The sequence below is a fragment of the Erythrolamprus reginae genome, chromosome Z (genome assembly GCF_031021105.1).
Source record: "Erythrolamprus reginae isolate rEryReg1 chromosome Z, rEryReg1.hap1, whole genome shotgun sequence".
Classification (NCBI taxonomy): Eukaryota; Metazoa; Chordata; class Lepidosauria; order Squamata; family Dipsadidae; genus Erythrolamprus; species Erythrolamprus reginae.
In genome coordinates, this window is record NC_091963.1 from 29,316,540 (window position 1) to 29,343,198 (window position 26,659).

General features: G+C 40.5%; 1 protein-coding gene across 1 annotated transcript; it reads right to left on the bottom strand.

Annotated features, from left to right (window-relative positions):
- Window positions 1-268: 268 nt before the first annotated feature.
- Window positions 269-26,352, bottom strand: HACD1 (3-hydroxyacyl-CoA dehydratase 1). The gene is made up of 7 exons (XM_070729519.1): window positions 26,173-26,352; window positions 22,682-22,799; window positions 12,010-12,028; window positions 11,845-11,933; window positions 6,585-6,706; window positions 2,227-2,405; window positions 269-1,170 (listed from the first exon to the last, which is right to left on the bottom strand). Exons 1-7 carry the CDS (start codon window positions 26,307-26,309, stop codon window positions 1,088-1,090), a joined length of 747 nt encoding a protein of 248 aa, XP_070585620.1. The 5' UTR covers window positions 26,310-26,352; the 3' UTR covers window positions 269-1,087.
- Between the last annotated feature and the right edge of the window lie 307 nt (window positions 26,353-26,659).

Consider the following 26,659-nt stretch of genomic DNA (forward strand, 5'->3'; position numbering starts at 1 on the left):
TAACTAGTGGGTGATAATATTTTCATACATTTTTATATACAACATTACAATACTGTACAATACAAACATGATTTTTTTGAGTTATTTAAAAATTATTTGTGTGCTTAGATGTTCCTTTTAAAAATTATTCTGGAGTTTAGCAGGTTTGGCTTCTCCAAGATATTGCATTTATCTGTTTGTTAGTGGCTTCTAGTTACAAATTATTCTATATTTAAGATTAATTTCAATTATTTATTTCTATTTATTTTATCTTCTATTTATAATATGTTATTCATTTACATTATTGTAATTATTCCAGGGTGATGCCTTAAAAAATATTTGTATTCAATGCAAATAATTCTAATGAATGTTAAGTTTAAAATTTGTTAAAAACTCTAAGCATGAAATGAAAATTTATGAATGCAATGTTGTTAACAAAGAAAAGAAATCTGTTTTCATTTCTCGGGACCTTCTTAAGCATTGTCTTATAACATAGAAAGAGGTTGTCACTCCCAACTACTTTCAAATGCCGCTTAGTAGGTGGCATCATCTGGCCAGTTTCTAAAGTTAACTAAACTTATACCTGGTTAGTATGTGGATGTATAATCACCAATGAACAGTGGATTGTAGCCCAGCCTTGGAAGATAAAAACATCAAAAAGGCATTGGTAAGCTGTTTCCATAGTATTGCCATGAAAACAACAGAGTTTTGTTCCACCACTAATTGACTCAAAGCTGCCTCTGCCTTCAATGACAGGTAAAAAGATTTCGTGAGCACAATCAGGACTTGCATTTCCTAAGTAAAGCTTAGCCAAATTAGTGCAATAATCTCAATTAAATAATCAAGTATGATTTAAAATTATGAATGGGAATTTCTGAATAACAAATTCCAATCTTACTCACCTTCTGAGTAATGTGTGACCGAAAGGATATTAAATAGCTTGAAAAATAAGACTAAAATTTCATATAAGCCCTTGGGAATACTGTATGTTACAAAATGTCATGATCTGTGTTGATTTTATTATGTCCCATAATTTCCAGATCAGACTTGGTAACATGAAGGATTTGATTGTTATGCTAAAAAAAGAACCATGATTACAAAGTTTGTTTTAATCGTCCTTTTCCACAATCACTTCTCCATGAAGCACTTTCCTTCTTTGACGTAGCATATGAAAGTACAGTTGTGGAAACACTAAAAAAAAGCCAAAAATAAAACAAATTAGATTATGTTGAAAATAAAATGTGCAGTCAAACTTTAGTGCACTGAATTGATGAAATATGGAACTGAATCTTGGCTAGAATGATCCAAATCTGAAAGTCCAATTATTGTTTTTAGCTTATTGTATATTTGATAAGGTTTTATTACTATTTAAAAATGATAGTCTTGAATTAATATATTCATTAATAATTCAATGAATAACATTGGCTAGTATTTCACTAGATAGGTATTTCAGTATAGAGTGTTCCCTCGATTTTCGCGGGGGATGCGTTCCGAGACCGCCCGCGAAAATTGAATTTCCGTGAAGTAGAGATGCGGAAGTAAATACACTATTTTTGACTATGAAAAGTATCACAAGCCATCTCTTAACACTTTAAATCCCTAAATTGCAATTTCCCATTCCCTTAGCAACCATCTAGATTATTACTCACCATGTTTCTTTATTAAAGTTTATTTTAAAAAAATTATTAAAGGTGGATGAAGGTTTGGTGATGACATATGATGTCATCGGGTGGGAAAAACTGTGGTATAGGGGGAAAAAACCACAAAGTATTTTTTAATTAATATTTTTGAAAAACCGTGGTATAGACTTTTCGCAAAGTTCAAATCCGTGAAAATAGAGGGAACACTGTATTACATCAAGCATTTGTGAAGACAGTAACTTTATGTTCCTGATTTATAGTGAAGATATGCTGAGAAGAAATTCTAGGTTTTCCAAATCCAGCACATTTTGAACATTTGAAATATTGTATACTATTGATCAATCTAGTGTAGTTTTGCCCAGTCAGGTAAAGAGCAGCTCTTCATGATTTCTGTCTCACTAAAAAAAATTTACAGGCTAATCAAAATCCTTTTTAATTCTAGATATCACATCTAAGAAGTTGTGGTGCCTGACAGAATTTCACTAAAGACCTATGTTTTATTATTAAGTGGTAGTTAATTTCAAATACGTATAATATTCTTAGTATAAAAGTAGCTCTGTACAACAAAAACAATTATTTCTGTATAAATATATTCACTGAAACTTACTTGGTATATAAGAGGCTATGACAATGAGCAGAAAATAGTAGTAGTCAAAAGACACATTATATTTGTTGGGAAGTCTCACGGAAAACATGCCTGATCTTTTCACATAGGGTAATGCTGCATATATTGTTAAGAGCTCACCAACAACCCCTACTGGATATAGGATGATGAAAAAAGTGTACCTGGAAGAAACAACAAATAAATTGCTTGTCTTTTGCTTTGCAATGCACAACTAGCAGAGGAAAGACCAGTTGAAAGTCTACGTGCATTTATCTAAGTTCAGTGTAGGATGTGAAAAATATATTTGTACCCAGTAAAATGTAGTGTTCTTAATATTGCTTTAAATATTAAGAGTATTTTTTTTTCATGTATCCATATTATTTTGAAACCCTGCCTGAAAACCTGCTCCTAGGGATGTCAGTGGGGAATGGTCTTACGATCATCAACTAAAGTGTCCTGGATTTTTTTCCCCTTTTAGGGTTAGATTCTAGGTAAAAAGGAATAATCTCACCCAGTTCAAATCACTGTTCATCTACACCACTCCTGCACTTCCTTTATTGCCTTGGCTGTCCCAGGTTCTCAGCAGCCATAATGGCTGCCTCTTCTCTTTGTCATGGCTGAGGGAAAAAGGCCCTGGATTAAGTGGAAGAGTTGCAAATCACCGCGATCTTCATGGCGCCCCTCTTTGCTTCGCCAACCTCACACGGTGGTTTTGTGCCTTTTGGAGCTCTCCAATGGGGAGAACTCAGGAGCCGTACCCTGCATCCGATCTCGCCACAATATCAGCCGGAAGTCATCAATGAAAGTGTCATGCTTGCACGCAAGGAACTGTCTTACTCCGCTGGGATTGATGAGATAGAAAAGATTCTTTCTCTCAAGCTTGCCTCCATGTTGGTTTTTAATTTTAATTTTCATCTTTTATTTTATTTTGTTTTTGCACTTAACTTTTATTACATTGTAAACTGTCCAGAGTTACTGTATTAATGAGCCTAGGAATCCAATAAATAAATAAAAAAATTGGATGCTCATAAAAAGACATGACTTCAGCTATGGCTTTCATTTTCATTCTCCCTACCTACATGAAATATAACTAGATAAAGAAAGGCAAAAATAAAGATTTCCCGAATCCAATCGTGTCTGATTCTAGGGAGTAGTGCCCATCTCAATTTCTTAATGGAGCCAGTGTTATCTGAAGACAGTTCCAAAGTTATGTGGTTATGAATGTATATTGAAACGCATGGAACACTGTTTCCGTCCCACTGAAGAGCATACAATAATATACTGGCCATCAGAAATAAGAAATAAGCTTTATAAATTCAGATCTATATGTTTTACTGAATCTTTATGTCAGGTAGAAAACTTGTGAAGTGATAGGATGAATATTTTAAAAAATGAAAGACCGGCTGCTTTGAAAAGCACTGTCTTATTTACTAGTTGTCAAGTCACACACTGAAAACCTTCAAAAGGTTATGAAAATACTTGAAGAGTTTTCATGCAAGATACAGCATGCAAATGTAGTCTCCATAAAATAAACCTTCTCTTCAACTCATGCTGGAAAAAGCAAGGAGACAGTTACAAAAACTGCACAAAAGGCATTCTATGAGGAAAATAGTTAAGATTTAAAGCAGCTTCCCCCGAGCCTGAAAACTTCATTAAGATTTAATAGACTTAGAGAATAAATAAGTCAACTGGAATGGAATGAATGGGAATCAACAAGAGGCCCAAAAGTGCCTTGAAGGAGAAACCAATTAATGCAACTTTAACTATAACAGCTGCAAATCAATAAAATGTAGGTTAAAATCATGCCTATGCAAAAAAAAAAATATTACCAAACCAAAATTTGAGAATTCAAACCAAGAAGTCACTGAACCAAAATGTCTTTTGAATTTTGAACACCCACTTAGAAAAAGTCAAGTGGAAAAATTCAGATTAAGGCTATCATTTTCATTTCACAAAAGAATGGCTGTCATCTAATTGTCATATGGATTTTTGCAGTTTATTTTAAATTATAGTTATCTTTGTTATATAATATTCAGACAACTTGCAGAATTTCTGATTTACATTCAGAAGAGCTCAGTGTTTGACTATTATTGGCATTATGCATTTTCTTAAGTTTCAAAAAAAACCCTGAATTAATTTTCTCTTTTTTTGTTTGTTAATGAACTACTCCAGTATTATCTACTTCTGAAAAATAATATGAAAATTGTTTTAGCCTTTACATACATGCAATCCTGTAAATCATGTTTAGGATTTAAATTATGTATGCTCATAAGGAACTTTCCAACAAAATAATGATTATTTCTACAAAAAAGGATATTTGTGGGGGTGGAGGACAATCAGCTAAGTGGTAGGTTCTTTTTCTTTCTTTTAGCTCCGTTGAAATGTTTAAAAATTTAAAATGCTAATTTACTGGCATTCCTACTTAGTATTGTTTGTAATTTATTGCTACTTACTGCCATTTATGTAGTATTATAATGATGTATAGCAATATTAACATTTAACTGAATAAATTGTGCAGCTCGATGGAAAATGATCCTATCTTAGTAAAGGAACCAAAGTTCAATTCTATATTCAGCTTGGAAGCTCTTCGTGGAATTCAATTAATTTTATATTATTTAAAATAAAAATCTGATTTACCTTTAGAAGAAAAAAAAAGCCCCAAATGTTAATTGTGTAGGCCTTTGCAAAATATACTATTATGATTGTATCTCCAAAGTGAAAAACACTTTTACTGGATGGAGATAAAAAGCAATATGTGGGGAAATACCAGATTTGTTTATACACAGTTCAGTGGAGTCTCTGGTAACGGTCTGGAATATGGTCGCAGGAGGGACTCTGGACCAAATTGCACCTTTACGACCTTTCTGGGCAGTGGACCCAAGAGATCTCCTCGGTATACTGAGGAACTCAAGGGGGTGAAATGCCAGAAGAGGTGTCTAGAGGAGCGTTGGAGGGACAGTAAATCTGGATCTGACCAAACTTTAAGTTCTTACATTAAGACTTATTTAGTGGTGATTAAGGTGGCAAGATGCGTGTATCATTCCGTCTTGATTACATCAGTGGAATCTCACCCAGCTGCCATGTTTAGGGTTACTCCCTCCCATCTTAATATGAGGGTGGGGGGTGACGAACCTTTGCAAAGTAGCGCTGGGGGTTTTAATGAGTTTTTTGCAGATAAAATCCCTCAGATCCAGATGGACTTGGAATCCGGATGGAATGCAATGTTGATTGACAATGAATCAGTCGAGGTGACAGGGACCCATCTTAGTCCTGTTGTGTGGGAGGAGTTTGACCAAGTGGCACCTGATGAAGTGGACAAGGCCATGGGAGCTGTGAGCTTGCCACCTGTTTATTGGACCTGTGCCCCTCCTGGCTGACCTTGACCAGCAGGGAGGTGACACGAGGCTGGATCCAGATGGTTGTCAATGCTTGTCTGAGGGAGGGGTCCTCAAAAAGCCTCAAAAATTACCTGGGAGAAAAGGTCATGTTGAATATGAATAGAATATTTGAGTTTTAAATTCTCTAACAAATTGCTTTCTAACTTTTTAAATATGATGTGCTTTTCCAGAAACCATATCTTCCATATTTCTATTTACCCCCTTTTACATTTAATTCCAGCAAAATAATGGCCCAAAATGGCAGAGTAAAAAGTTTCTTACAAATTTTATAAGAAGTAACATTATGTAAAATGCAAAACTTACCGTATACAGTATATATTGTAATTGAGAAAGCCAATCTGGTCTAGTGCAGAGGTCCTCAAACTTGGCAACTTTAAGACTTGTGGACTTCGACAAGTCTGGAGAGTTCTGGGAGTTGAAGTCCACAAGTCTTAAAGTTGCCAAGTATGAAGACCTCTGGTCTAGTGGTTAAGGTGTTGACCTAATCACTAGACCAGAGGTGTTGACCTAATCACTAGACCAGAAGACTGGAATTTTAGTCCTCACTTAAAGATGAAAACCAGCTGGATGACCTTGGTCCAGTTAACTCTCCTCTCAGCCTACATTATCACATAGTTGTAGTATGGAAAACAGGAAGATATATTTATTAAAATGTATAAATGTGTGATAAAAATGTAATAAGGAAATTAAAATAAATTCAATATTTGGTCTTTTCAAAAGACACACACAAGCATGCCTTAGGAATATTAATGGCATAAACAAAGGGAAAGTTAACAAAAAATTACAGAATTCTGCTTTCAAAATACATCAAATTCTAAAAATTTGTAGCATGTTTCAAGCACATCAAATCACTTTATAGACATAAATGGAAAACTCTCAAAGCAAATTTCTCCCTTGCTGATTAGGCATGCATGAAAAGCATTCCCAGAACAATGAGAAACTAAACTGCAAGGCATTCTCCACCTGGCCCATTTTATGAAGTATGGCAAATGGTTGAGCATATTGAATGTGTAGAAGGAATATCGAGTAATCTCAGTCACAGTCCAAACAACCAGAAAAAGAATAACACTCTCCTCATTCTGGATCTGTGGAAGTATAAAGAGTCAACGTTTCCTTGAATTGTTAGAATTGTAACAAACTCTCAAGATAATTCACCAAAGGCAATATAGTAGTACCCCTAGATATGAGCATAATTCCTTCCAGAAGGGAGCTTGTATGTCGAGCAACTCGTATCTGGAACAAATTGCTTTAGACTTTGTTTTTCCCCTCCGAGATAACCAAAAGCAAGGATTCTTGCGCCACCTAGTGGACACTCGGCTCATATCCCAAATTTGAGCTCGGGACTGGAACAGAAATTTCTCTCCCCTCGTGGCTCGTATCTTGAAATACTTGCATGTGGAGCAGCTCGTATCTAGAGGTACTACTGTATAGTTTAGGACAAATGTAGATGCTGTCTATATTTTGGTCTAGGTGAGTAGGTTTACTATTAAACAGAAAAAGATGTAGAAACAAATAAATGATATGTACTGTAACATTTTCCTTATTTTAAACCTAGCCCCATCCTGGTGGTCTCCAGATGTAATGAAATTCCAAAACTCAGAATCTCAAGTCAAAAATGCCAAAGCTAGGTGGAGAATTTTGATTATTGAAATCCTACACATCTGGTGAGCAGTAGGTTAAAGAATGCTACTATATGTAGTTTCTCAGAAGCAACCTCTTTAGAATTCCATCACAATGGGGTGTAAACCTATTCAGATAACTGACAAAAAATATTATTTTAGAGAGGTTGTATTGGTTCAGGTTTTGAGGGATTATTTTGCAGAATACCCTTGATCCATAAAAGGATAAAGCAAATTAAACATTCTTGCACATGTTTTTCAAAATAAAATGTTAACAATGCTGCAATAAAAAACTTTTTTCGCTGTTCTAAAGCAGATAGAGAAAAGCCCTTAGTCATTTCACTGTCTCAAGAGCTTCTATCGATCTAGCCATTATTTTATGACATCAGCATCTAAGATGCATTAAATTAATGCTCACATTTACAAAATAAAATCTATTGATTAGTTTCTGAGAATCATTAGAGACAAGTAATTTTCCTTTGATTAAAATAGGAAGAATTTTGTAATAGATCTTCTTACTCGAAGGCTAATACACATTCCAATGGTATCTGAGAAATAAAATAAAAATTCAGAATTGTTGGTGTTTTAAGAGAAAAATACTTCCAACTACAATGACCAATACAAAGACTATATTAATTTTAAGAATATCAATTTTGTCATTAATAAATGCATTCAATTTTTTTCTTTAAGGAATAGGAATAGTTTTTCTTTAACTTCTGTACAAGCATGCATTTACTCTGTGGTTTCTGGGAGTGAGGGGACTAAATGTTTATAAATAATACACATTTGTTAAAGCATGAAGAAGGTATAAGATAGAAATCAAATTTAACCCTTCCTTTCTAATTTGAAGAAAAGAATAAACAATACTGTGAAGACCTTCATATTAAGGTAGAAACATTTATTATATATAAAATAATTTAAACATTTTTTTAGTTGTTTATCAAAGCTAAACACACCTCTGGTTATTAAATATAAGCAATCTTATGCTTATATTAAGCAATATTAACATTTTAGAAAATACATTAAACCTTTTTTCTCTATCTTTAAAGTTATCTGAATAATCTGTTAATGATCTCTAGTCAACACTGTATAAATACCATTGTACCCATACATAATTTACTATTTGTGTTTAATAATAACACAGTAAAGTAATATTTTTAATGTGTGTGTCCTGGTTTATTGCTATAGAAAATCAAGTGTTAGATTACTACACATTTAGGTTTTCAAGGCTCTTTTGAAACCTGAAGTTTTGTATATGGCATAGTATAATTTAATGTATGCATTATAAATCATAAAGATTCATAGCCTTTTTGTTGTTGCTAACATTATCATTCTACAGTTATTTTTAAACCTTTTCTTCCTGGTTAGATAGCCTCTTACAAATAAGCCTTTTACAAATAGCCATTCATTAAGTGACCATCTGAAGTTACAACAGCAGAAGGGACTTAGGAACACTTTTCACATTTATGACTGTTACAGCATCTCTATGGTCTCATGATGAAAATGTAGACACTTGGCAACTGGCATATAACAATTTCACTATACCGGAGTCACATTATCACCATTTATAACAACCTTCCCAGCCAGCTTCCAACAAGCAATGTCAACAGGGAAAGCCAGTTTTGCTTAATAACCGCATGATTTATTTAATAACCACAGTGATTCACTTAATAACTGTGGCAAAACTCACTTAACAACTGCCTTGCTTAGCAATGGAAATCTGGGGCTCAATTATGGTTGTAAGTTGAGAACTAGCTTGTCCCCCACACTATATTGACTCTAGTATTCTCCTGTGTTTTTTTACATTTTTCTTTCTGAGAAATATAAACCTAATATGATCAATATCTTAGAAACTAAGTGATACCTTCTATTGATGCTGAAAAAGGTGCACCAGTTGCGGCCCTACTTGGACAGGGAGTCATTGCTCACAGTCACTCATGCCCTTATCACCTCGAGGGTCGATTACTGTAATGCTCTCTACATGGGGCTACCTTTGAAAAGTGTTCGGAAACTCCAGATCGTGCAGAACGCAGCCGCGAGAGCCATCGTGGGGCTTCCCAGATTCGCCCACGTATCTACAACACTCCGTGGCCTGCATTGGCTGCCGATCAGTTTCCGGTCACAATTCAAAGTGTTGGTCATGACCTTTAAAGCCCTACATGGCATTGGACCACAATACCTAGGGAACCGCCTGCTACCGCACGAATCCCAGCGGCCGATAAGGTCCCACAGAGTTGGCCTTCTCCGGGTCCCGTCGACTAAACAATGTCGTCTGGCGGGCCCCAGGGGAAGAGCCTTCTCTGTGGCGGCCCCGGCCCTCTGGAATCAACTCACCCCGGAGATTAGAACTGCTCCCACCCTCCTTGTCTTCCGTAAACTACTTAAGACCCACTTATACCGCCAGGCTTATTATAATTTATGTTTGGTATGTATGTGCTGTTTGGTTTTTAATTATGATAGGGTTTTTAGTTTTTTCTTAATATTAGATTTGTGCCTGTATATATTGTTTTTTATCATTTGTTGTGAGCCGCCCCGAGTCTTCGGAGAGGGGCGGCATACAAATCTAATAAATTATTATTATTATTATTATTATTATTATTATTATTATTATTATTTAGATATAAACCGTGTTTAATTATCTAGTCCAGGGGTGTCAAACTCACATTGTCGTCACATGACATTATCACAACTCCCCTCCCTTTGTTAATTTTGGCATGGGCTGCTCATGACGCATCCAGCCCATTGGTCTGGAGTTTGACAGCCTTGATCTAGTCTAATAAAAAATAAAGTTTCAAGTACCAAAGGAAGAGAGAAAAAATCCCACATATGACTTTTAATCAGTGGGAAGAGGCCATTCCTACTTACATTCCCACATAAGGAAATCACTAAGTGCCATCTGCTGGTGAGAGATCCAACTGTTTCAAAGTGCATAGGGGTATACAAAAACAAACCAGCTTTATGTGAGCAAAATGTCTACAATCTAAGATCCATTCAAATAGTAAACACAATCAATTTAGTAAAAATTCCTAAATGCAACAATTGATCGGACCGGCTATGAAGTAGCATAAAACACCGTTTACCTTATTATAATAATGCTGCACCCCATCCAACAAAAATGGTATAAAGCAGTCATGAATATATAGTTAACCAGACTCCCACCTCCTTTTGTGCAATAAGAAATGATCTTCCAGCGAATGCTTTTAAGATTGGCATTTCCATGTTTTTCTAAAGAGAACTTCTTCAACTGAGGACAATTACATTCTTGATTTGAAACATTTACTGGCTGGATTAATAACTATAAATAATCACCAGGAAGCTACAAACTGTTAAATGCAATTGAAATTAATGGGACAATAGGTTCCATTCTTCTGTTTATTTTTCAGCAAGTCTAAAGCACAGGCACACTATTTAATAGATAATGATTGTTCTTAGGACGCATATCCAAAACTTCACCTGCATAAAACTGCACATTTCTCCTCAAACCAAAATTTATTTATCCAATTAGTTTACAATATGCATGCAAGAATGGGTACTTTTTCAGAATTATTTTAATAAATACTTTACTATTGGAATGGCGAAACATAAAACATATTGGAACACTTTACTATAATATGCATGCAAGAATGGGTACTTTTCCAGAATTATTTTAATAAATACTTTACTATTGGAATGGCAAAACATAAAAGCCTGAATGGCCTTTACAACCTCTTCACCCACATTAGGACTTTCTTATTTTGCCTTATAGATCTGGGCATTTCAGTCTTTCTTAAGACCACTGACAATGGATGTATGCTAACTTATGCTGTGGTTAGCTCTGGCCCAGCTCCTGCCCCAAGGACTGTGGATGTGGGGGAGACATCCACATGCTGCAGGCCTGTTTTGCTCCCAGTGGAATCTGCTGATGAAGGCTCCTCTGACCATGAAGACATGAGTGACAGGGAGGAGGAGAGTGTGGCAGACAGCTCAGAAGGAGATCAATTATCTAGCTCCTCCTTGGATTCGGAACAAGAGTTAATGATACAGCCACGCATGAGGAGAGCGATGCATAGGCAACAACAACTGAGAGATTATTATCAAAGAAAATGAGGCCACCTGTAGTTGGGTGGGGCTGTAGTAATTAGTGAGGCTGCTATAAATAGCAGCCTGTGGGTTTGGCCATTGTGGAGGATTATCTGATCGTTGTGTTTCGTGACTGCTTTAATGACTTTGACTTTTTGTGTGCTGATTTTTCCCCGCTTTGAAACTAAACCAGAGCAAAGTGTGTTTCACTTTGTGAAAGAAGAAGGACTGTGAATTGCCTCACAGCTGCAAGCTAAGTATCACAGAACTGATAAGGGACCTGTACAAATTACCAGTTTGTTTGGAGACGAGTGCTCTTTGCTATACCAAAAGAGGGCTTGGTTTAAGTGAATTTTCGTTATAAAGAACATTGTTTTGAATTTTCAAACGTGTGTGTGTCTGAAATTTGTACCTGTGAATTTTTGGGAGGAGTCTACCAGAGAGCCCGACAGAACAACTTATATTTTAAATTTTTCAATGCATCTCTGAATGATACCAGGAAATTGTGGACCGAGCAACGATGCAATGTTCACTTGGCTGCTTACCTGCTTTATACTATGTGTAACAAACCACACCATGAAGATTCTGGAACTCACTTGGACCCCCGTCACAAGCACGGAAGTGTGCACTACTCCTTAAAAAGAGAAATAGGTCACCGTTGTCCAATAAAGAGAGGGCTTAGTTAACTGAGGAACTGAAAAGAGACTCACCAACCGCACAGTGGATTATCTGTAAAATTGAAAGGAGGGGTAGACAGAAGGAATTGGAACGTGAGTATTCACAATTGACTTATGGCTGTAAAATCTCTGCTTAGCTGTATTTTTTTCAGAGATACTTTTCTTACATGGAAATAACAAATTTAATTTGTACATGGATTTTGTATAAAGAATGAGTTTTAATGTGGATAATACAAGCTATACAATAACCATGGAAAAACTACTGGAGAACTATGTTCACTTGCCAATTTAAGAGTAGGGTTCTGGCAAGAAAGAATATTCACTTTAGGTATATTCATTTAAAAACAATAGCAATAATGAAAGGTGATATAATAGCAGGCTGTCCTTCTTTTCTTATTTCAATCAAAATGCATCCAATTTAGATTACAGATTACTGGTTATGGCGTTTTTGACCAGCCTTGAATCATCCTTCTGATTTGAAGTTAATTACTCAAATTAGGTAATTATAATACAAATGGAAGAGGTGAATTATCCATTTATTTGTCTATAAATGACACTTAATTCATTGTTTCTCCTTCCCACTCATTTTTTTTACAGCCATGACATTTATTATTGTGTATCTGTTTTCTCTATTATCGCTAATGCCTGGGGGGGGGGGAGTATGATTACAAGTTGAAATAAAAAACCCAAATAATTATATGGCACTAGAATTCAATATCTAATTAACCAATCCTGTGACCTGTAAAATTATGAAGTCTAATATCTTGAAAAAGGAATGAAAATAAATCTTAATTAAAAATAGTAAGATTGGAGAAATTTTATGGCCACAAGATACATAGAGTGAATGAATACTTCTAACATATCCCACTAATTCTCACCAATGGTCATGCTGGTTGTAGCTGATGGGAGGAATTCCGAAGAATTTGGATGGCCATGTTTCTTATTCATGACTTAAAGTAATATCCACCCTTGAAAACTGGAAAATTGTGGAAACCGAGCTTTATATGCAGGTTACAGGAGATTGTTATATGTGATTTCTTTACATTCAAAGAGGCTTTAGAGCAGGGGTGTCAAACTCAGTTTCATAGAGCAGTGTTTTTCAACCAGTGTGCCATGGCACACTGGTGTGCCGCGAGACATGGTCAGGTGTGCCGCGAAGCGAAGCTTCCAAGACCGGAAGCTGAGCTTTATTCTTTGCGCCCAGCTGGAGCTTCCCTGGTGGGGGTGGCAATAAATGTCCCTTGGGGCCCGGCGGGAGGGCACTGGCAGCGGGAATGGGAGGCTGCCGGTTGCAGCAGCCCCGGGCAGTCATCGGGGGATGGCGGCAGCAAGCAAGAGCTCCAGGGCGGAGGCACCGGCAGTGCCCTGCTCAGCTGGAGATTCCCAGCGGAGGCGGCAACAATTGTCCTTGGGGGCTCGGCGGTGGGGCACTGGCAGCGGGAACGGGAGGCTGCCGCTGCAGCGGCCCCAGGCAGTCACCAGGGGATGGTGGCAGTGAGAGGGAGCTCCAAGGTGGAGGCACTGACAGTGGCGGTTGGACGTGCTGCTGGACGCTGTACATGCTGGCGCTGCGGGGCTGGCACTGGCTCACTGGCTGGGCTGGAGGTGTCAGCCCCATGCCCATGCCCAGTGCAGCACCAGTATATACGGTGTCCAGCAGCACGTCCAGCTGCCGCTGTCAGGGTTTCCACTCACAGTCAATCGCTCTGCCGCCACCCCTGGCTACTGCCTGATGCCGCTGTTGCCGGCATGGTGTAACGAGAGAGAAAGAGAGAGAAAGAAAGAGGGATAGCAAGAGAGACAAAGAGAGAGAAAGAGATAGCAAGAGAGAAAGAGAGACAGAGAGAGAGAGATAGCAAGAGAGAGAGAGAGAAAGAGATAGCAAGAGAGAGAAAGAAAGAGATAGCAAGAGAGACAGAGAGAGAGAGAGAGAAAGAAAGAGATAGCAAGAGAGAGAGAGAGAGAAAGAAAGAGAGAGAGAGAGATAGCAAGTGAGACAGAGAGAAAGAGATAGCAAGATTTAGCGGCGAAGTGACGTGAAGGGATGGAAAGCTGAAACCGCCTGGTTTCAGCTCCCCATTCCTCCACGTCACTTCGCTCCTGTCCTGGCTAAATCGTGTGGCAGCAAACAGGCTTTGGGGTTTTGGCTGGGGGGAGGGAGTTAGGAAGGTCCTACTGCCTCCTCCCCCAGCCAAAAACACAAAGCCAAGCAGCCTCCAGCCGCCAAAGGAGCCTCCTGATTCTCCCCGCTTCTCTGCTCTGCTCATTGCCCGTGTCCGGCAGAAGCTGCTGCCCGATTGCTCTTAGCCGGCGGGATGCAAAGTGCTGGGGTGGGGGGTGTCCTGACAGCCCCCCTACCCCAATGCGAGCGGTGGGGAGTCACCCATGGCCGGCAGAAGATCGCTCTTGCTGACCCGCGAGGCATCAGGTCAGCATTCTGGGCGGCGGGCGAGGAGGGGGGAAGCCTCGCGGGGAAGCCGGGCAAGAGCGATCTTCTGCCGGCCATGGGCGAGCGGCGGGGAGTCGCCCATGGCCGGCAGAAGATCGCTCTTGCTGACCTGCTGCCTCGCGGGGAAGCCGGGCAAGAGCGATCTTCTGCCGGCCATGGGTGACTCCCCGCCGCTCGCCCATGGCCGGCAGAAGATCGCTCTTGCCCGGCTTCCCCGTGAGGCATAAGGTCAGCATTCTGGGTGGCGGGCGAGGAGGGGGGAAGCCTCGCGGGGAAGCCGGGCAAGAGCGATCTTCTGCCGGCCATGGGCGAGCGGCGGGGAGTCGCCCATGGCCGGCAGAAGATCACTCTTGCTGACCTGCTGCCTTGCGGGAAAGCCAGGCAAGAGCGATCTTCTGCCGGCCATGGGCGACTCCCCGCCGCTCGCCCATGACCAGCAGAAGATCGCTCTTGCCCGGCTTCCCCACGAGGCAGCAGGTCAGCATCCTCGGCGGGCGAGCGGCGGGGAAGCCGGCGGCTGTGGCAGCTGCTGCAAGAGGCTTCCCCGCCTCCTCAAAGCAGCCTCCCAAACCCGAACTTTCGCTGAGAAGCCCCGCCGCCCGGCTGTCACCTTTTAAAACAGCCGGGGGGCTTCTCAGCAGCCTCCCAACCCGAACCCGGAAGTTCGGGTTTGGCGTTGGGGTTCAGGAGGCTGCTGGGAAGGCCCCCCCCCCCGCTGTTTTAAAAGGTGACAGCCGGGCGGCAGCGTTTTTTTGCGGGGTTTTTTTTTTGTTGCACGGATTAATTGACTTTACATTGTTTCCTATGGGAAACAATGTTTCGTCTTATGAACCTTTCGTCTTACGAACCTCCTCCTTGCACCAATTAAGTTCGTATCATGAGGTATTACTGTATTACTATGTTTATAAAGAAATTAATGAATCCAGCCAAATCAGTTAGTGTGCTTCTGGTTTTAATTTATGCAACAAATTCCACAACAGAAAACTGCATTGTAATTAAGCTATGAAGACTGCCTGTGTTTTCAAGAGAATAACGCAGAGACAAAGTTTGCAGGATGTCTGCTATTGAATTTAAGGAAAGCTCTGTGCCCAGATTGGGACAGAAGAACTATATAATTTGGGTGCAAAGATGGAATATTTCCTGAAGGCTAAGGAGCTGTGGGATATGGGTATTAATCAACTGTACAGAGCTTTAGCAGCTGCAGGGCAGAAGGAACATTATAAAGCAATGGCTTGTATCATCTTAAATTTAGAAGATGAAGAGTTTATCACTGTAGCTAATTTAAAGATTGCAAATGAAGTATGGGTGAAATTAGGAACTGTGCATGTGAGTGTGTCTGCATTGTGCAATTATTAAGAAAATTGTACAGAGCCTATCTGCAACCAGGAAATATATTTATTGCTCTGTAGAATTGGAACAGCGTGGAATAAATATTTCTGAGTCCCAAAAGATGTTGTTAGTATTAAACAGCCTTTATGAAATATGGGACATTGTTTCTGCAGTGTTTGAAAGCAAACCAGAGCAAGAATTGTGTTTGGAAGTTTTAAAGGCATGTTTGACTGCACAGGAGAACAAACGCCATTATAGAAAGAGCCACAAGGAAAAATTCCTGCAGTGGGAGCCCAAGGAGCAGAGAAAGAGCAGTGGGGAAAAAGCAGCAGAAGATATCAGATTACAGCCCAGCAACATAAGCATTACTTAGTTTGTGATGAAACTTCACATTTAAAAAAGGACTGTTTGTAGAGAAAAAGCTGTTTGCAAAAAAGAATTTTTTTTACAAAGAGGACAGTCCACTGATAGAAACATTGCTATTGCAAAAATTGGTTATTGCAATAGCAGAGACAAATGTTTAATAGACAATGGTGCAAGTCAAACAATTGTTAACAATTCTAAATAATAAATAATAATAATAATAATAATAATAATAATAATAATAATAATAATAATAATAATAAATTGTTTTACAAGATTGGATCCAGCTGCTATAGATGCAGTAGCCTTGGCAAATGGCCAGAAGGCTAAGGTCTTGGAAGAGGCAGTGTATAAATTCCAAATCTGGAATCAAGGTTTAAAGATGTATTATGTGTGCCTGAAATGGAGCATAATTTGCTAAGTCTCTTGTTTAGACAAGCAAGGATTTGAGACCACATTTGTAAATGGGAAGTGTCTCATAAAGAGAAATGGGAATGTATGTGCATAGGGCATAAATGAGGATAGTCTTTATCTGTTACAGAGACAAAAGATTCAATATTTATTTATTTTATTTATTTCATTTGACTTCTATGCTGCCCAATCCCATGGGACTCAGGGTGCTTACAAGAATATAAAAATACAATACGTTAGTGAAAAAAGTCAAATATTAAATGTTAAAAACGATAAAAGCCCTTTATAAACCCACTGCACAATCTAATCAAAACAAACATTCGTACCAATCAATCATAATTCAGCTGTGACAGATGTTAGCATTAATAGCTCCCAGGCTATAAGAATGCACAAAAATTTGGAAATGTTGCACAGCATGATTCATGTGTTAATCTCTTGCACAGAACTGCCAGCTGCAGAATTTTGCAAACGATGGAACAGTTTGCAGGATTAAAATTAAAGGGATGTAAGTGTTCTGCCCCAGTTATGAACATAATAAACACATAGGTTAGATTAACTTAATTTAATCAATAAACCATTACTAATAACTGGCTTATGAATGGAGACACATACACACAAATCTTAAAGCAACCTTTTCTTACAAAAAACTCAGCTGCTAATTAATTTTCATTTGCAGCTGGCGTAAGTTCAAAAGAATTTTAAATCGGAGCAACTACTTCTTGTTATCTCACAAAGTTTCCAAGGCTTGGCAAAATGTCTAGAAATCTTTATCGATAAGCAAGCCAAGGTAGGAAAGCAGAGTAGAGAGTTTCTTAGATATGAGATACTCACAACAGACACACTATTCTAACATATTGTTTCCTGCAGCCTTTCAACTGCTTCTGCTGTCCTTAAGTAGACTAGGGAAGTGGCCAATTAGCCAAGTGGAAAGTCTTCCGAAAAGTAACCACTCCTGCCTCTTGGCAACTCTGAATGCTCTTGCATTAAGAAGAGAAGAAGCCTCTTCTTCCTCATCACTGCCAAGGGGTGCAGGACACTCCGAAAGCCCTGACGCTCTGCTTCTGGCACTAAGTCCTTGCCAGCCTCTCCTCACTGTCTGACTTGGGTACCAGCTGCACAGGCTGCTGGTGCATCACCAGGTCGGTCTCCTCTCTAATGGGATCTGCTATCAGCTGCCCAACAGTACGGCAGATTCATCCGTTGGTGGGGATGAATCCATCCAATATGCACTGGTCATTGTAGATTACTACAGCAGGTGTGGGTTCTACTATTTACTAAAGAGTAAAATAGAGGTGCTACAAAAGTTTAAGCAATGGGTAAACTTCATAGAAAGAAAGTATAAGCAACAGGTATGTCAGCTGCAAACTGACAGAGGTTCACAATTCATGTCTACAAGTTTTCAACAATGATTGGAACAGCTGAGAATAAAACAGAGATGCACAATCTGTACACAGCAGCTGAGAATGGTGTAGTTGAGAGGCAGAATGGAGTTTTAAAAACGATAAAAGACTTACTGATGGAGGATTCTGGTCTGAGCAGGTCATATTATTATTATTATTATTATTATTATTATTATTATTATTATGTCAGTACAGTGGTCCCTCGACTTGCGCGTTCTCGATTAGCGCGAAACGCTGCAACGCGGTTTTTCAAAAAATATTATTTAAAAAAAATATATTAAAAAATAATTTTTTTTTAATTTAGACCGCCGGCCGCTCAATCGGGCCGGCAGGGAACAGAATGGAGCCTTCCGCGGCGGGGCTGGGGGAGCCGAGCCCAGCCCCGTGATATTCGCTTTCCTGCCACCCGCAGCCGAGTGATCGTGGGCTCCTTCGCAACCTCAGAGAGCTTCCTGGTTTTCGTGAGCTTTCATGCCCAGGAAGCTCTCCGAGGTTGCGAAGGAGCCCAGGATCACTCGGCTGCGGGTGGCAGGAAAGCGAATGTCACGGGGCTGGGCTGGGCTCCCCCAGCCCCGCCGCGGAAGGCTCCATTCTGTTCCCTGAATGGAGACCGCCGGCCGCTCAATCGGGCCGGCAGGGAACAGAATGGAGCCTTCCGCGGCGGGGCTGGGGGAGCCGAGCCCAGCCCCGTGACATTCGCTTTCCTGCCACCCGCAGCCGAGTGATCGTGGGCTCCTTCGCAACCTCAGAGAGCTTCCTGGTTTTCGTGAGCTTTCATGCCCAGGAAGCTCTCCGAGGTTGCGAAGGAGCCCAGGATCACTCGGCTGCGGGTGGCAGGAAAGCGAATGTCACGGGGCTGGGCTCAGCTCCCCCAGCCCCGCCGCGGAAGGCTCCATTCTGTTCCCTGAATGGAGACCGCCGGCCGCTCAATCGGGCCGGCAGGGAACAGAATGGAGCGTTCCGCGGCGGGGCTGCTATGGGGGGGGGAGACGAGCCCAGCCCCGTGACATTCGTTTTCCTGCCGCCGGCAGCCGAGTGATCCTGGGCTCCTTTGCAACCTCGGAGAGCTTCCTGGGCATGAAAGCTCACGAAAACCAGGAAGCTCTCTGAGGTTGCGAAGGAGCCCACGATCACTCGGCTGCAAGCGGGAGGAAGGCGAATCCCACGGGGCTGGGCTCGGTTATCCCCCCGGCTCCCCTCCTACCAGCCCCGCCGCGGAAGGCTCCATTCTGTTCCCTGAATGGAGACCGCGGGCCGCTCAATCGGGCCGGCAGGGAACAGAATGGAGCGTTCCGCGGCGGGGCTGGTAGGAGGGGAGCCGAGGGGATAACCGAGCCCAGCCCCGTGGGATTTGCCTTCCTCCCGCTTGCAGCCGAGTGATCGTGGGCTCCTTCGCAACCTCAGAGAGCTTCCTGGTTTTCGTGAGCTTTCATGCCCAGGAAGCTCTCCGAGGTTGCGAAGGTTACATCTTCCGCTGCCAGCCAGGCCATGCTGGCGGCAGCGGAACAATCGCTGGCTGTCAACTTTTCTTTTTAAAACTGGGCAGGAGCTGACTTGCCTCCCCAGTGCTAAAAAGCAAAGTTGACAGCCAGCGCTGCGAAACCGCCGAAACCGGAAGGGGCGAGGTGGGGGAGAACGGGAGGCTCAGCATTCCGTCAGCGATCTGGCGGGAAGACCAAGGGAAGGTTCCTTCAGCCGCCCAACACCTGATCCGCTCCGCAGCGCGGCAGCAGCGAGGAGCCGAAGATGGGGTTTCCCCTTTGCCTTTACCCCATCTTCGGCTCCTCGCTGCTTCCGCGCTGCGGAGCAGATCAGCTGTTGGGCGGCTGAAGGAATCTTCCCTTGGTCTTCCCCGCCGCCCACACGCAAACTCCACCATCTGCGCATGTGCGGCCATGAAAAAAAATGGTGCACATGCGCAGATGGTGGTTTTACTTCCGCATCCAGTATAACGCGGAAATCGGTTAGCGCGGGAGGTCTTGGAACGTAACCCCCGCGCTAATCGAGAGATCACTGTACAACAAAGCAAACGAGATCACTATGCTGGATTTCATATTTCATCACCAGTCGGGGACTTCCCAAGCACCTAGGACTGCGTGATGTAGCGGCAAATTATGTTTGCCGATCCCAGTAAAGCGGCCTTTTGCAATTGACAGATGGAGATTTTGTCAATTCCAATGGTTTTCAAATGTCCGCTGAGATCCTTTGGTACTGCGCCCAGCGTGCCACATACGCAGTTGTTGTTGTTGTTATTATTATTATTATTAATAATAATAATAATAATAATAATAATAATAATAATAATAATAATATTTGTATGCCGCCCCACTCCGCAAACTTGGGGCAGCTCACAACAATAGTAAAACAGTGTACAATGAACAAATCTAATATTTAAAAAATATCAAAAAACCCATTATTTTAAAAACATACACACAAGCATACCATACTTAAAACTATATAAGCTTGGGGGGGGGGATATATCAGTTCCCCCATGCCTGATGGCAGAGGTGGGCTTTAAGGAGTTTGCAAAAGGCAAGGAGGGTGGGGGCAATCCTAATCTCCGGGGGGAGCTGGTTCCACAGAGAAGGCTCTTCCCCTGGGTCCCGCCAGACAACATTGTTTAGTTGACGGGACCCGGAGAAGGCCAACTCTGTGGGACCTAACTGGCGGAACCTAGGGGAAGGGCCTTCTCTGTGGGGTGCCTGACCCTCTGGAATCAGCTCCCCCCGGAGATTCGCATTGCCACCACCCTCCTTGCCCTCCGAAATAGCTTAAAAACTCATCTTTGCCACCAGGCCTGGGGTTTCTAGATCTTTCCCCTGACCAATGAATGCTTTTAGTCTGATTTAGTCTGATGAATGGTTAATGGAAGTTTTTTAAATTAGAATTTTTAACTTTGTTTTTACATGTATTATTTATTGGATTACTTATTATTCTTTCTTGTATATGCTATGAGCCGCCTCGAGTCCTCGGAGAGGGGCGGCATACAAATCCAATTAAATAAACGAACGAACAAACAAATAAATAAATAATGAAGCTATAACGGTGTATGAAGATAATGCTGCCTGCATCAAATTGGAACAGAGGACAAAGTAAAGAATAGAAGCAAGCATGCAGACATTATTGTAATATTGTAATATCAGGGAAGCCATAAAATTTAAATTAATTAGCTTGCTTCATTGTTTTTCAGAGGACAATTTGGTAGATATAATGACCAAGCCATTGAGTGGAGTGCATTGTGGAAAGGATATTAAATTGATTGAATTTATGTCTCTTCCGGTTATGAAGCGAGGAGTGTTAAGCTATTCATGAACTGGGACAACCAATGGTAACAAGGTCAGCCAATGAATAGGGATAGCAACTAAGTCAGCCAATGAGAGCTAAACACATATGAGTCTGTGCAGAAAGTCAAAACTGAAACTAGAAGGTAGGGTGTGGCTCAGTCCACTTTGAACTCTTAAATGAAACTAACTGTTCTCTGCTGCCTGTAACTGCTTAAGAAGAATCTACATTGGTATTTTTATTATTATTATTATTATTATTATTATTATTATTATTATTATTATTATTATTATTATTATTAATTGGATTTGTATGCTGTCCCTCTCCGCAGACTTTAAGTATACCAATATTATTATGTTTATAAAGAAGTTAATGAATCCAGCTGAATCAGTTATCTGTGTGTGCTTCAGGTTTTCATTTATGCAACAAACTCTAATAGTTTACTTAATGACCACCACAAAAAAGATTGTAAAACTGAACACAGTCACAGTTTACAACCATAATTTCAGGCTCAATTACAGTCATTAGCTGAGAACTACCCATTTGCTAACTGAATTAATTTAGACTACATTGCATCACCTGAAGAAGTTCTAAATGAGCACACAGAGTTACTTTCAAATTTGCAGCATTAAAGCCTGTAAGCTGAAATGTTCTCATAGCATTTTCATGTGGATGTCTTGGAATTATAGTAATTTGATTGTGACATCTCACAAAATAACTATCATAGTTGCATGTATTTTATCAGTGATATGTGAATACAGCTATTATCTGAAAGCATCAATTCATCTAATCCATCTCCAGTGACTTCTAGCAATTTCTGGGGCTTTCATTTAAAAAAAAAAAAAGGTCTTGGTCTGAAAACCAGAATCTCAAAGAGGCATTCTGGAAAATTAACTATCAACTCTGAATCCAGCTCCTTTTTTTTAAATAATTGAACATTTAATAAGGTGTTAAGGAACAATGTGCAAAGGACATTCTGAAAACTACAGTTGACAACTCAAAATATATCCATAACTACAGTGGTACCTCTACTTACGAATTTAATTCGTTCCATGACCAGGTTCTTAAGTAGAAAAGTTTGTAAGAAGCAGCAATTTTCCCATATGAATCAATGTAAAAGCAAATAATGTGTGCAATTGCGGAAACTACAAGGAGGGTGGAGGCCCTGTTTCCTCGCAGGAGATTCCTAGAGAGGCCCCACGGAGGCTTCTCCCTGTCTGTTCCGGTTACAGTTTTGGAAGCTTGGTTTGTAAGTGGAAAATGGTTTTTAAGAAGAGGCAAAAAAATCTTGAACACCTGGTTCTTATCTTAAAAAGTTTGTAAATAGAGGCTTTCGTAGGTAGAGGTACCACTGTACCTTCTGAGCTCACTAATGGCACAACAGCCTCTGGCAACAATTAGTTTAGGCTAACTATTTTTTGTCCAAATTCACATCCTCCTTTCGAATAAGATATATTTACTAAAAACTTACCTCAAGCAAAGCAAAAGTCTGGAAAAATTTAAGTGTCTTTTGAATGCTTTTATATAAGCCTTTGTATGTTCCTTTGTCCATATAGAACCGGGCCATGGTAATAGCCAGTACAAGCCACCTAAATAGAAAAAACAATATCCTTAATGGAATAATGAATAGCTAAACTATTTTCATGTTATTCCATAAAAGTTATGTATAAGTCATTATCTCTTAGGCACTGTCATTCCTGTGTTTTGTATTTATAACTAAGTGAAAGTGTGTTTATACAGTTAGAAATTCAAAAGTACTAGAAAGAATGGAGATCAAGTTTAGTTTGTAGCAAGAAAACAATATTTCAGATTATTCCTTTCTCTAATCTCATGGTCCAACTGAATTTATTTTATTTATTTTATTTACACATTTTGTATCACTAATTTCTGGTAATTTAGAGTGATGCAAAATCCATAAAGCATGAAGAAACCGAAACAAGAGTATATTTGGTAACACTAGTAATAAGAGTGATTTCTATGTTTTTCAACAGTCAACAGCTGTACAAAACAGCTGGATTCTAACGGCACATTACAAAAATGTAATGGAAGCCAACATGCAAATTTCTGGAGCAAATTATTCTATTAAGATAAATTGGGTCCTGTGCATTAATACGCAACAAATTAGGAAGTCGTTTATTTTCTACACAAAGCATTCAATTATGATTCCAAAATTCTGGAATGTATCTACTATGCAGCAAAATGAAGGAAGATACACAAGCAAAAACTTATAAGCACAAGTCTTTTCAAACCAATTTTCCTAGTCAAAGAGATGGTGGTAGGAATACAGTGTTCCCTCGATTTCCAAGGGGGATGCGTTCCGAGACCGCCCGCGAAAGTTGAATTTCCGCAAAGTAGAGATGCGGAAGTAAATACACCATTTTCCCCTTAACACTTTAACCCCATAAATTACCATTTCCCATTCCCTTAACAACCATTTACTCACCATTATTACTGGTACTCACCATTGAATATTTATAAACATAATTATTTATTAACAATAATTATTTTTTTTGTTATTTATTTGCAAAAATTATTAGTTTGGCGATGACATATGACATTATCAGGTGGGAAAAACCGTGGTATAGGAAAAAAAACGTGAAGTATTTTTTAATTAATATTTTTTGAAAAACCGTGGTATAGGCTATTCGCGAAGTTCGAACCCGCGAAAATCGAGGGAACACTGTAGTTCAAAAGACTGTTCTCCCTAGCAAAGGCAGGAAGAAGCTAAATTCTGCTTTTGTTAGTGAAATATTATTTGTGATTATTGTTATACAGTAGAAGGAAGAAAACTTTTCTGTTATCTCATTCCAAATTTTTTTCAAGCTCTGTTTTAAAAAGCTTTCATAAACCTTGTAAAAATTTAATAAATAATTTAAAAACATGATTTGGATTGGTTATGGTTGACCATGTGCTATCAAGTAACAATTACACAGGCGTCACATCTAGACCTTCTCCAGGATGAATAAATGAGTAAATAAATAAAACGAATCTTAAGCCCCCCTTCTAGGTAGTGAGGTCTGGATATAACTTTTTAAACATATTTTATTATTCAGGAATAGAAGCTCTTCATAACATGTCCAATTTAGTAAGGTTCTACAAGGCACCAAGTTATGGATTATTTTAACAACTGTTTTCTGAATAAGAATATCTGACTGCTTATAAATAGCAAATATAAACAATTTATACATAGTGGAAAGACACATCTTCTGTGAATCAGTTTGATATAGAGGTAAAAGCATCAGGCTAGAAAGTAGAAGCCCATAAGTTCATATCCTGTCTTAGCCATCAAAGCTTATCATGGACCAGTTACTTTCTCTCAGCTCAATCATCTCACAGGATTGCTATTTTGAGGAAAATAGGAGGAAGAAGATGTTTGGATATGTTTTCTGCCTCAAGTTATTTCTAAAAATGATAAAGACATACATATATAGATACATACATAAAATAAAATGAATTAATTAAGCCAGATTCCTAGTGATCTCATAGATGCAATTTAGGGGTTAAACGTATAGATGTAGCTACATAGGAACAGAATCATAAATCACAAAGGTTGGATTCACTAATGTTTGTGATGGATTGTAATAAGGGATGGACTCCCAGGAGGAAGAGGATGCATTCCAGAAAAGTAAGAGGCAACTCAGTCCAGAACTACAGAGAGAAAAGACAGCCCTCTCTCTAATAAAGGGGTATAGAATATCCTGAAGATCAGTAGTGGTTTCACTTACCTTCGCTACTGGTTTGTAACTTTGAATGTACGCTCATGTGCTTAACTTGCGTGCAGAGCTTCTACGCATGCGTAGAACCTTCTGCACATGCGCAGATCATCCCTTAGGTTCAGGCGGGTGGGCGGAGCCTCCCGCCACCGCCAATATTACTTCACTGAACTGGGGCGAAATGGTAGCAACCCATCACTGCTGCAGGTGGGTCCTCGGGAGTCTTCAGTTGGCAAGAATTTGCTTATATACGTCAAACAAAGACCTTGGAAGAATCATGACCACTTCCATTCTTGGTTTTTGGCTTGACATCTTTGAGGAACACGAAGCATGCAAAAAGAAAAAAAAATGGGGCGGGGGGAGGAATGGAATTCTTTTTCACTCTTTTTAATAATTTGAATTAGTCAAAAATATGCTCAGGAGAAAGCAGAGTTGATAAAAGCAGCATGCATTCCTTTTGGAAAAACATTCTATTGTCATTTATATCGATTATAGGAGAAGGAGTATCTCTTAACTGAACATTCAAGAAGAGTTTCAAAGTCCAAATCAGATCAGCATTTAGCTAATTATGGTTTTATTCAATATGTGATGATCAAAGAAAGTATGGTATTAGTAGAACTATTTTGTAAAGGCATGTTTCCTTTTAAACCCAGCTACAGCAACACAACAAACTAAGCTGAAAGCAAAGTTATAACTTTGTCCCAATGTTAGAAAGTCTTCCTTTAAGTAGGTTCCCACAGGGCCACTCTTGTCACTCCGGAGATTTGGGGTTAAAATGCTCCCTGATCTACCTAAAGCTCGAGTTACCTCGCCATCTGGCCGGGCCAGGTGCTATTGAAGGAAGCCGGCTCAAGTCAGTGGGAGGGGACCGAGCGGCAACTGAACACGCTCTTGTCTTCGGCGGCCACCGCAATAAATTATGCCGAGGGAAGCAGTCTGCCCCCTTCCACAACCCCCGGCCGGCATTCCGGGCTCGGGCTATACTTAACCTCTCCGGCGGGCTCGAGGGATGACGTGCTCGTCTTGCTGGAAGTCTGCACCGTATTAGGCAATGCAAAGCAAGCCAGGGCTTATCCCCCCAGTCGCCGCGCACTGCCCGCCAATGTCGCCCCCGATCTCCCCGTCGCCACCGTGCCCAGCAGGTACAATCCCGTCGGTAGTTCAAGGGAAGCCTTTCGACCTGGGACGGTGAGAAGGAAAAGTCGCGTTTCCGACCCACTGCCGCTCCACCTGCAACACCCCCGCTCACCCGGCCGTCATGGTGATGTTATAGAAGATCAGCCAAGCTGTGGTCACCGAATTCCGAGGCCGAAGCACCTTCTTCCCATTCTCTTTCTCTTCCACCGACCCGTTGCCGGCGCCGCTGTCCTCTTCGTTGGACGCCATGGTTTCCTCTTGTCCCCGAGACCAGGCGCGGACAGATCGAGGCACGCGCGGCCGCGAAAGGGACGGAGGGGAGGAGCAGAGCAGGCGGGGGGCTTAGGCACTTGGGCGGCTGCTTAGTGGGGGCGAGGGTGACTGTCTCCGCCTCCCTTTCCTTTCCTGCATAAGGTGCCTCCCACTCACAACTTTGTGTTGGGTTCATTTTGGCAAAGAAGTTGTCAGTTGCCGGGGAAGGGGCTTTTACTTGTCCTACAAAGGGCGGTTTTCAAGGATAGCCAAATGACCTATCCCGAATATATTCGGACCTCCTTTCTCATTACTTACACAATAATAATGGGAAGTGCAAAATCTTT

Excerpts from the sequence above, each read along its gene's own strand:
- HACD1 (XM_070729519.1), bottom strand. The coding sequence starts at position 26,309 with ATGGCGTCCAACGAAGAGGACAGCGGCGCCGGCAACGGGTCGGTGGAA. Across the intron at positions 6,707-11,844 it reads TTACACATAGTATAAAGCAG|ATCCAGAATGAGGAGAGTGT; the intron begins GTAAGCAGCCAA and ends ATACTTCCACAG. Across the intron at positions 2,406-6,584 it reads TACTTCATAAAATGGGCCAG|GTACACTTTTTTCATCATCC; the intron begins GTGGAGAATGCC and ends TGTTTCTTCCAG.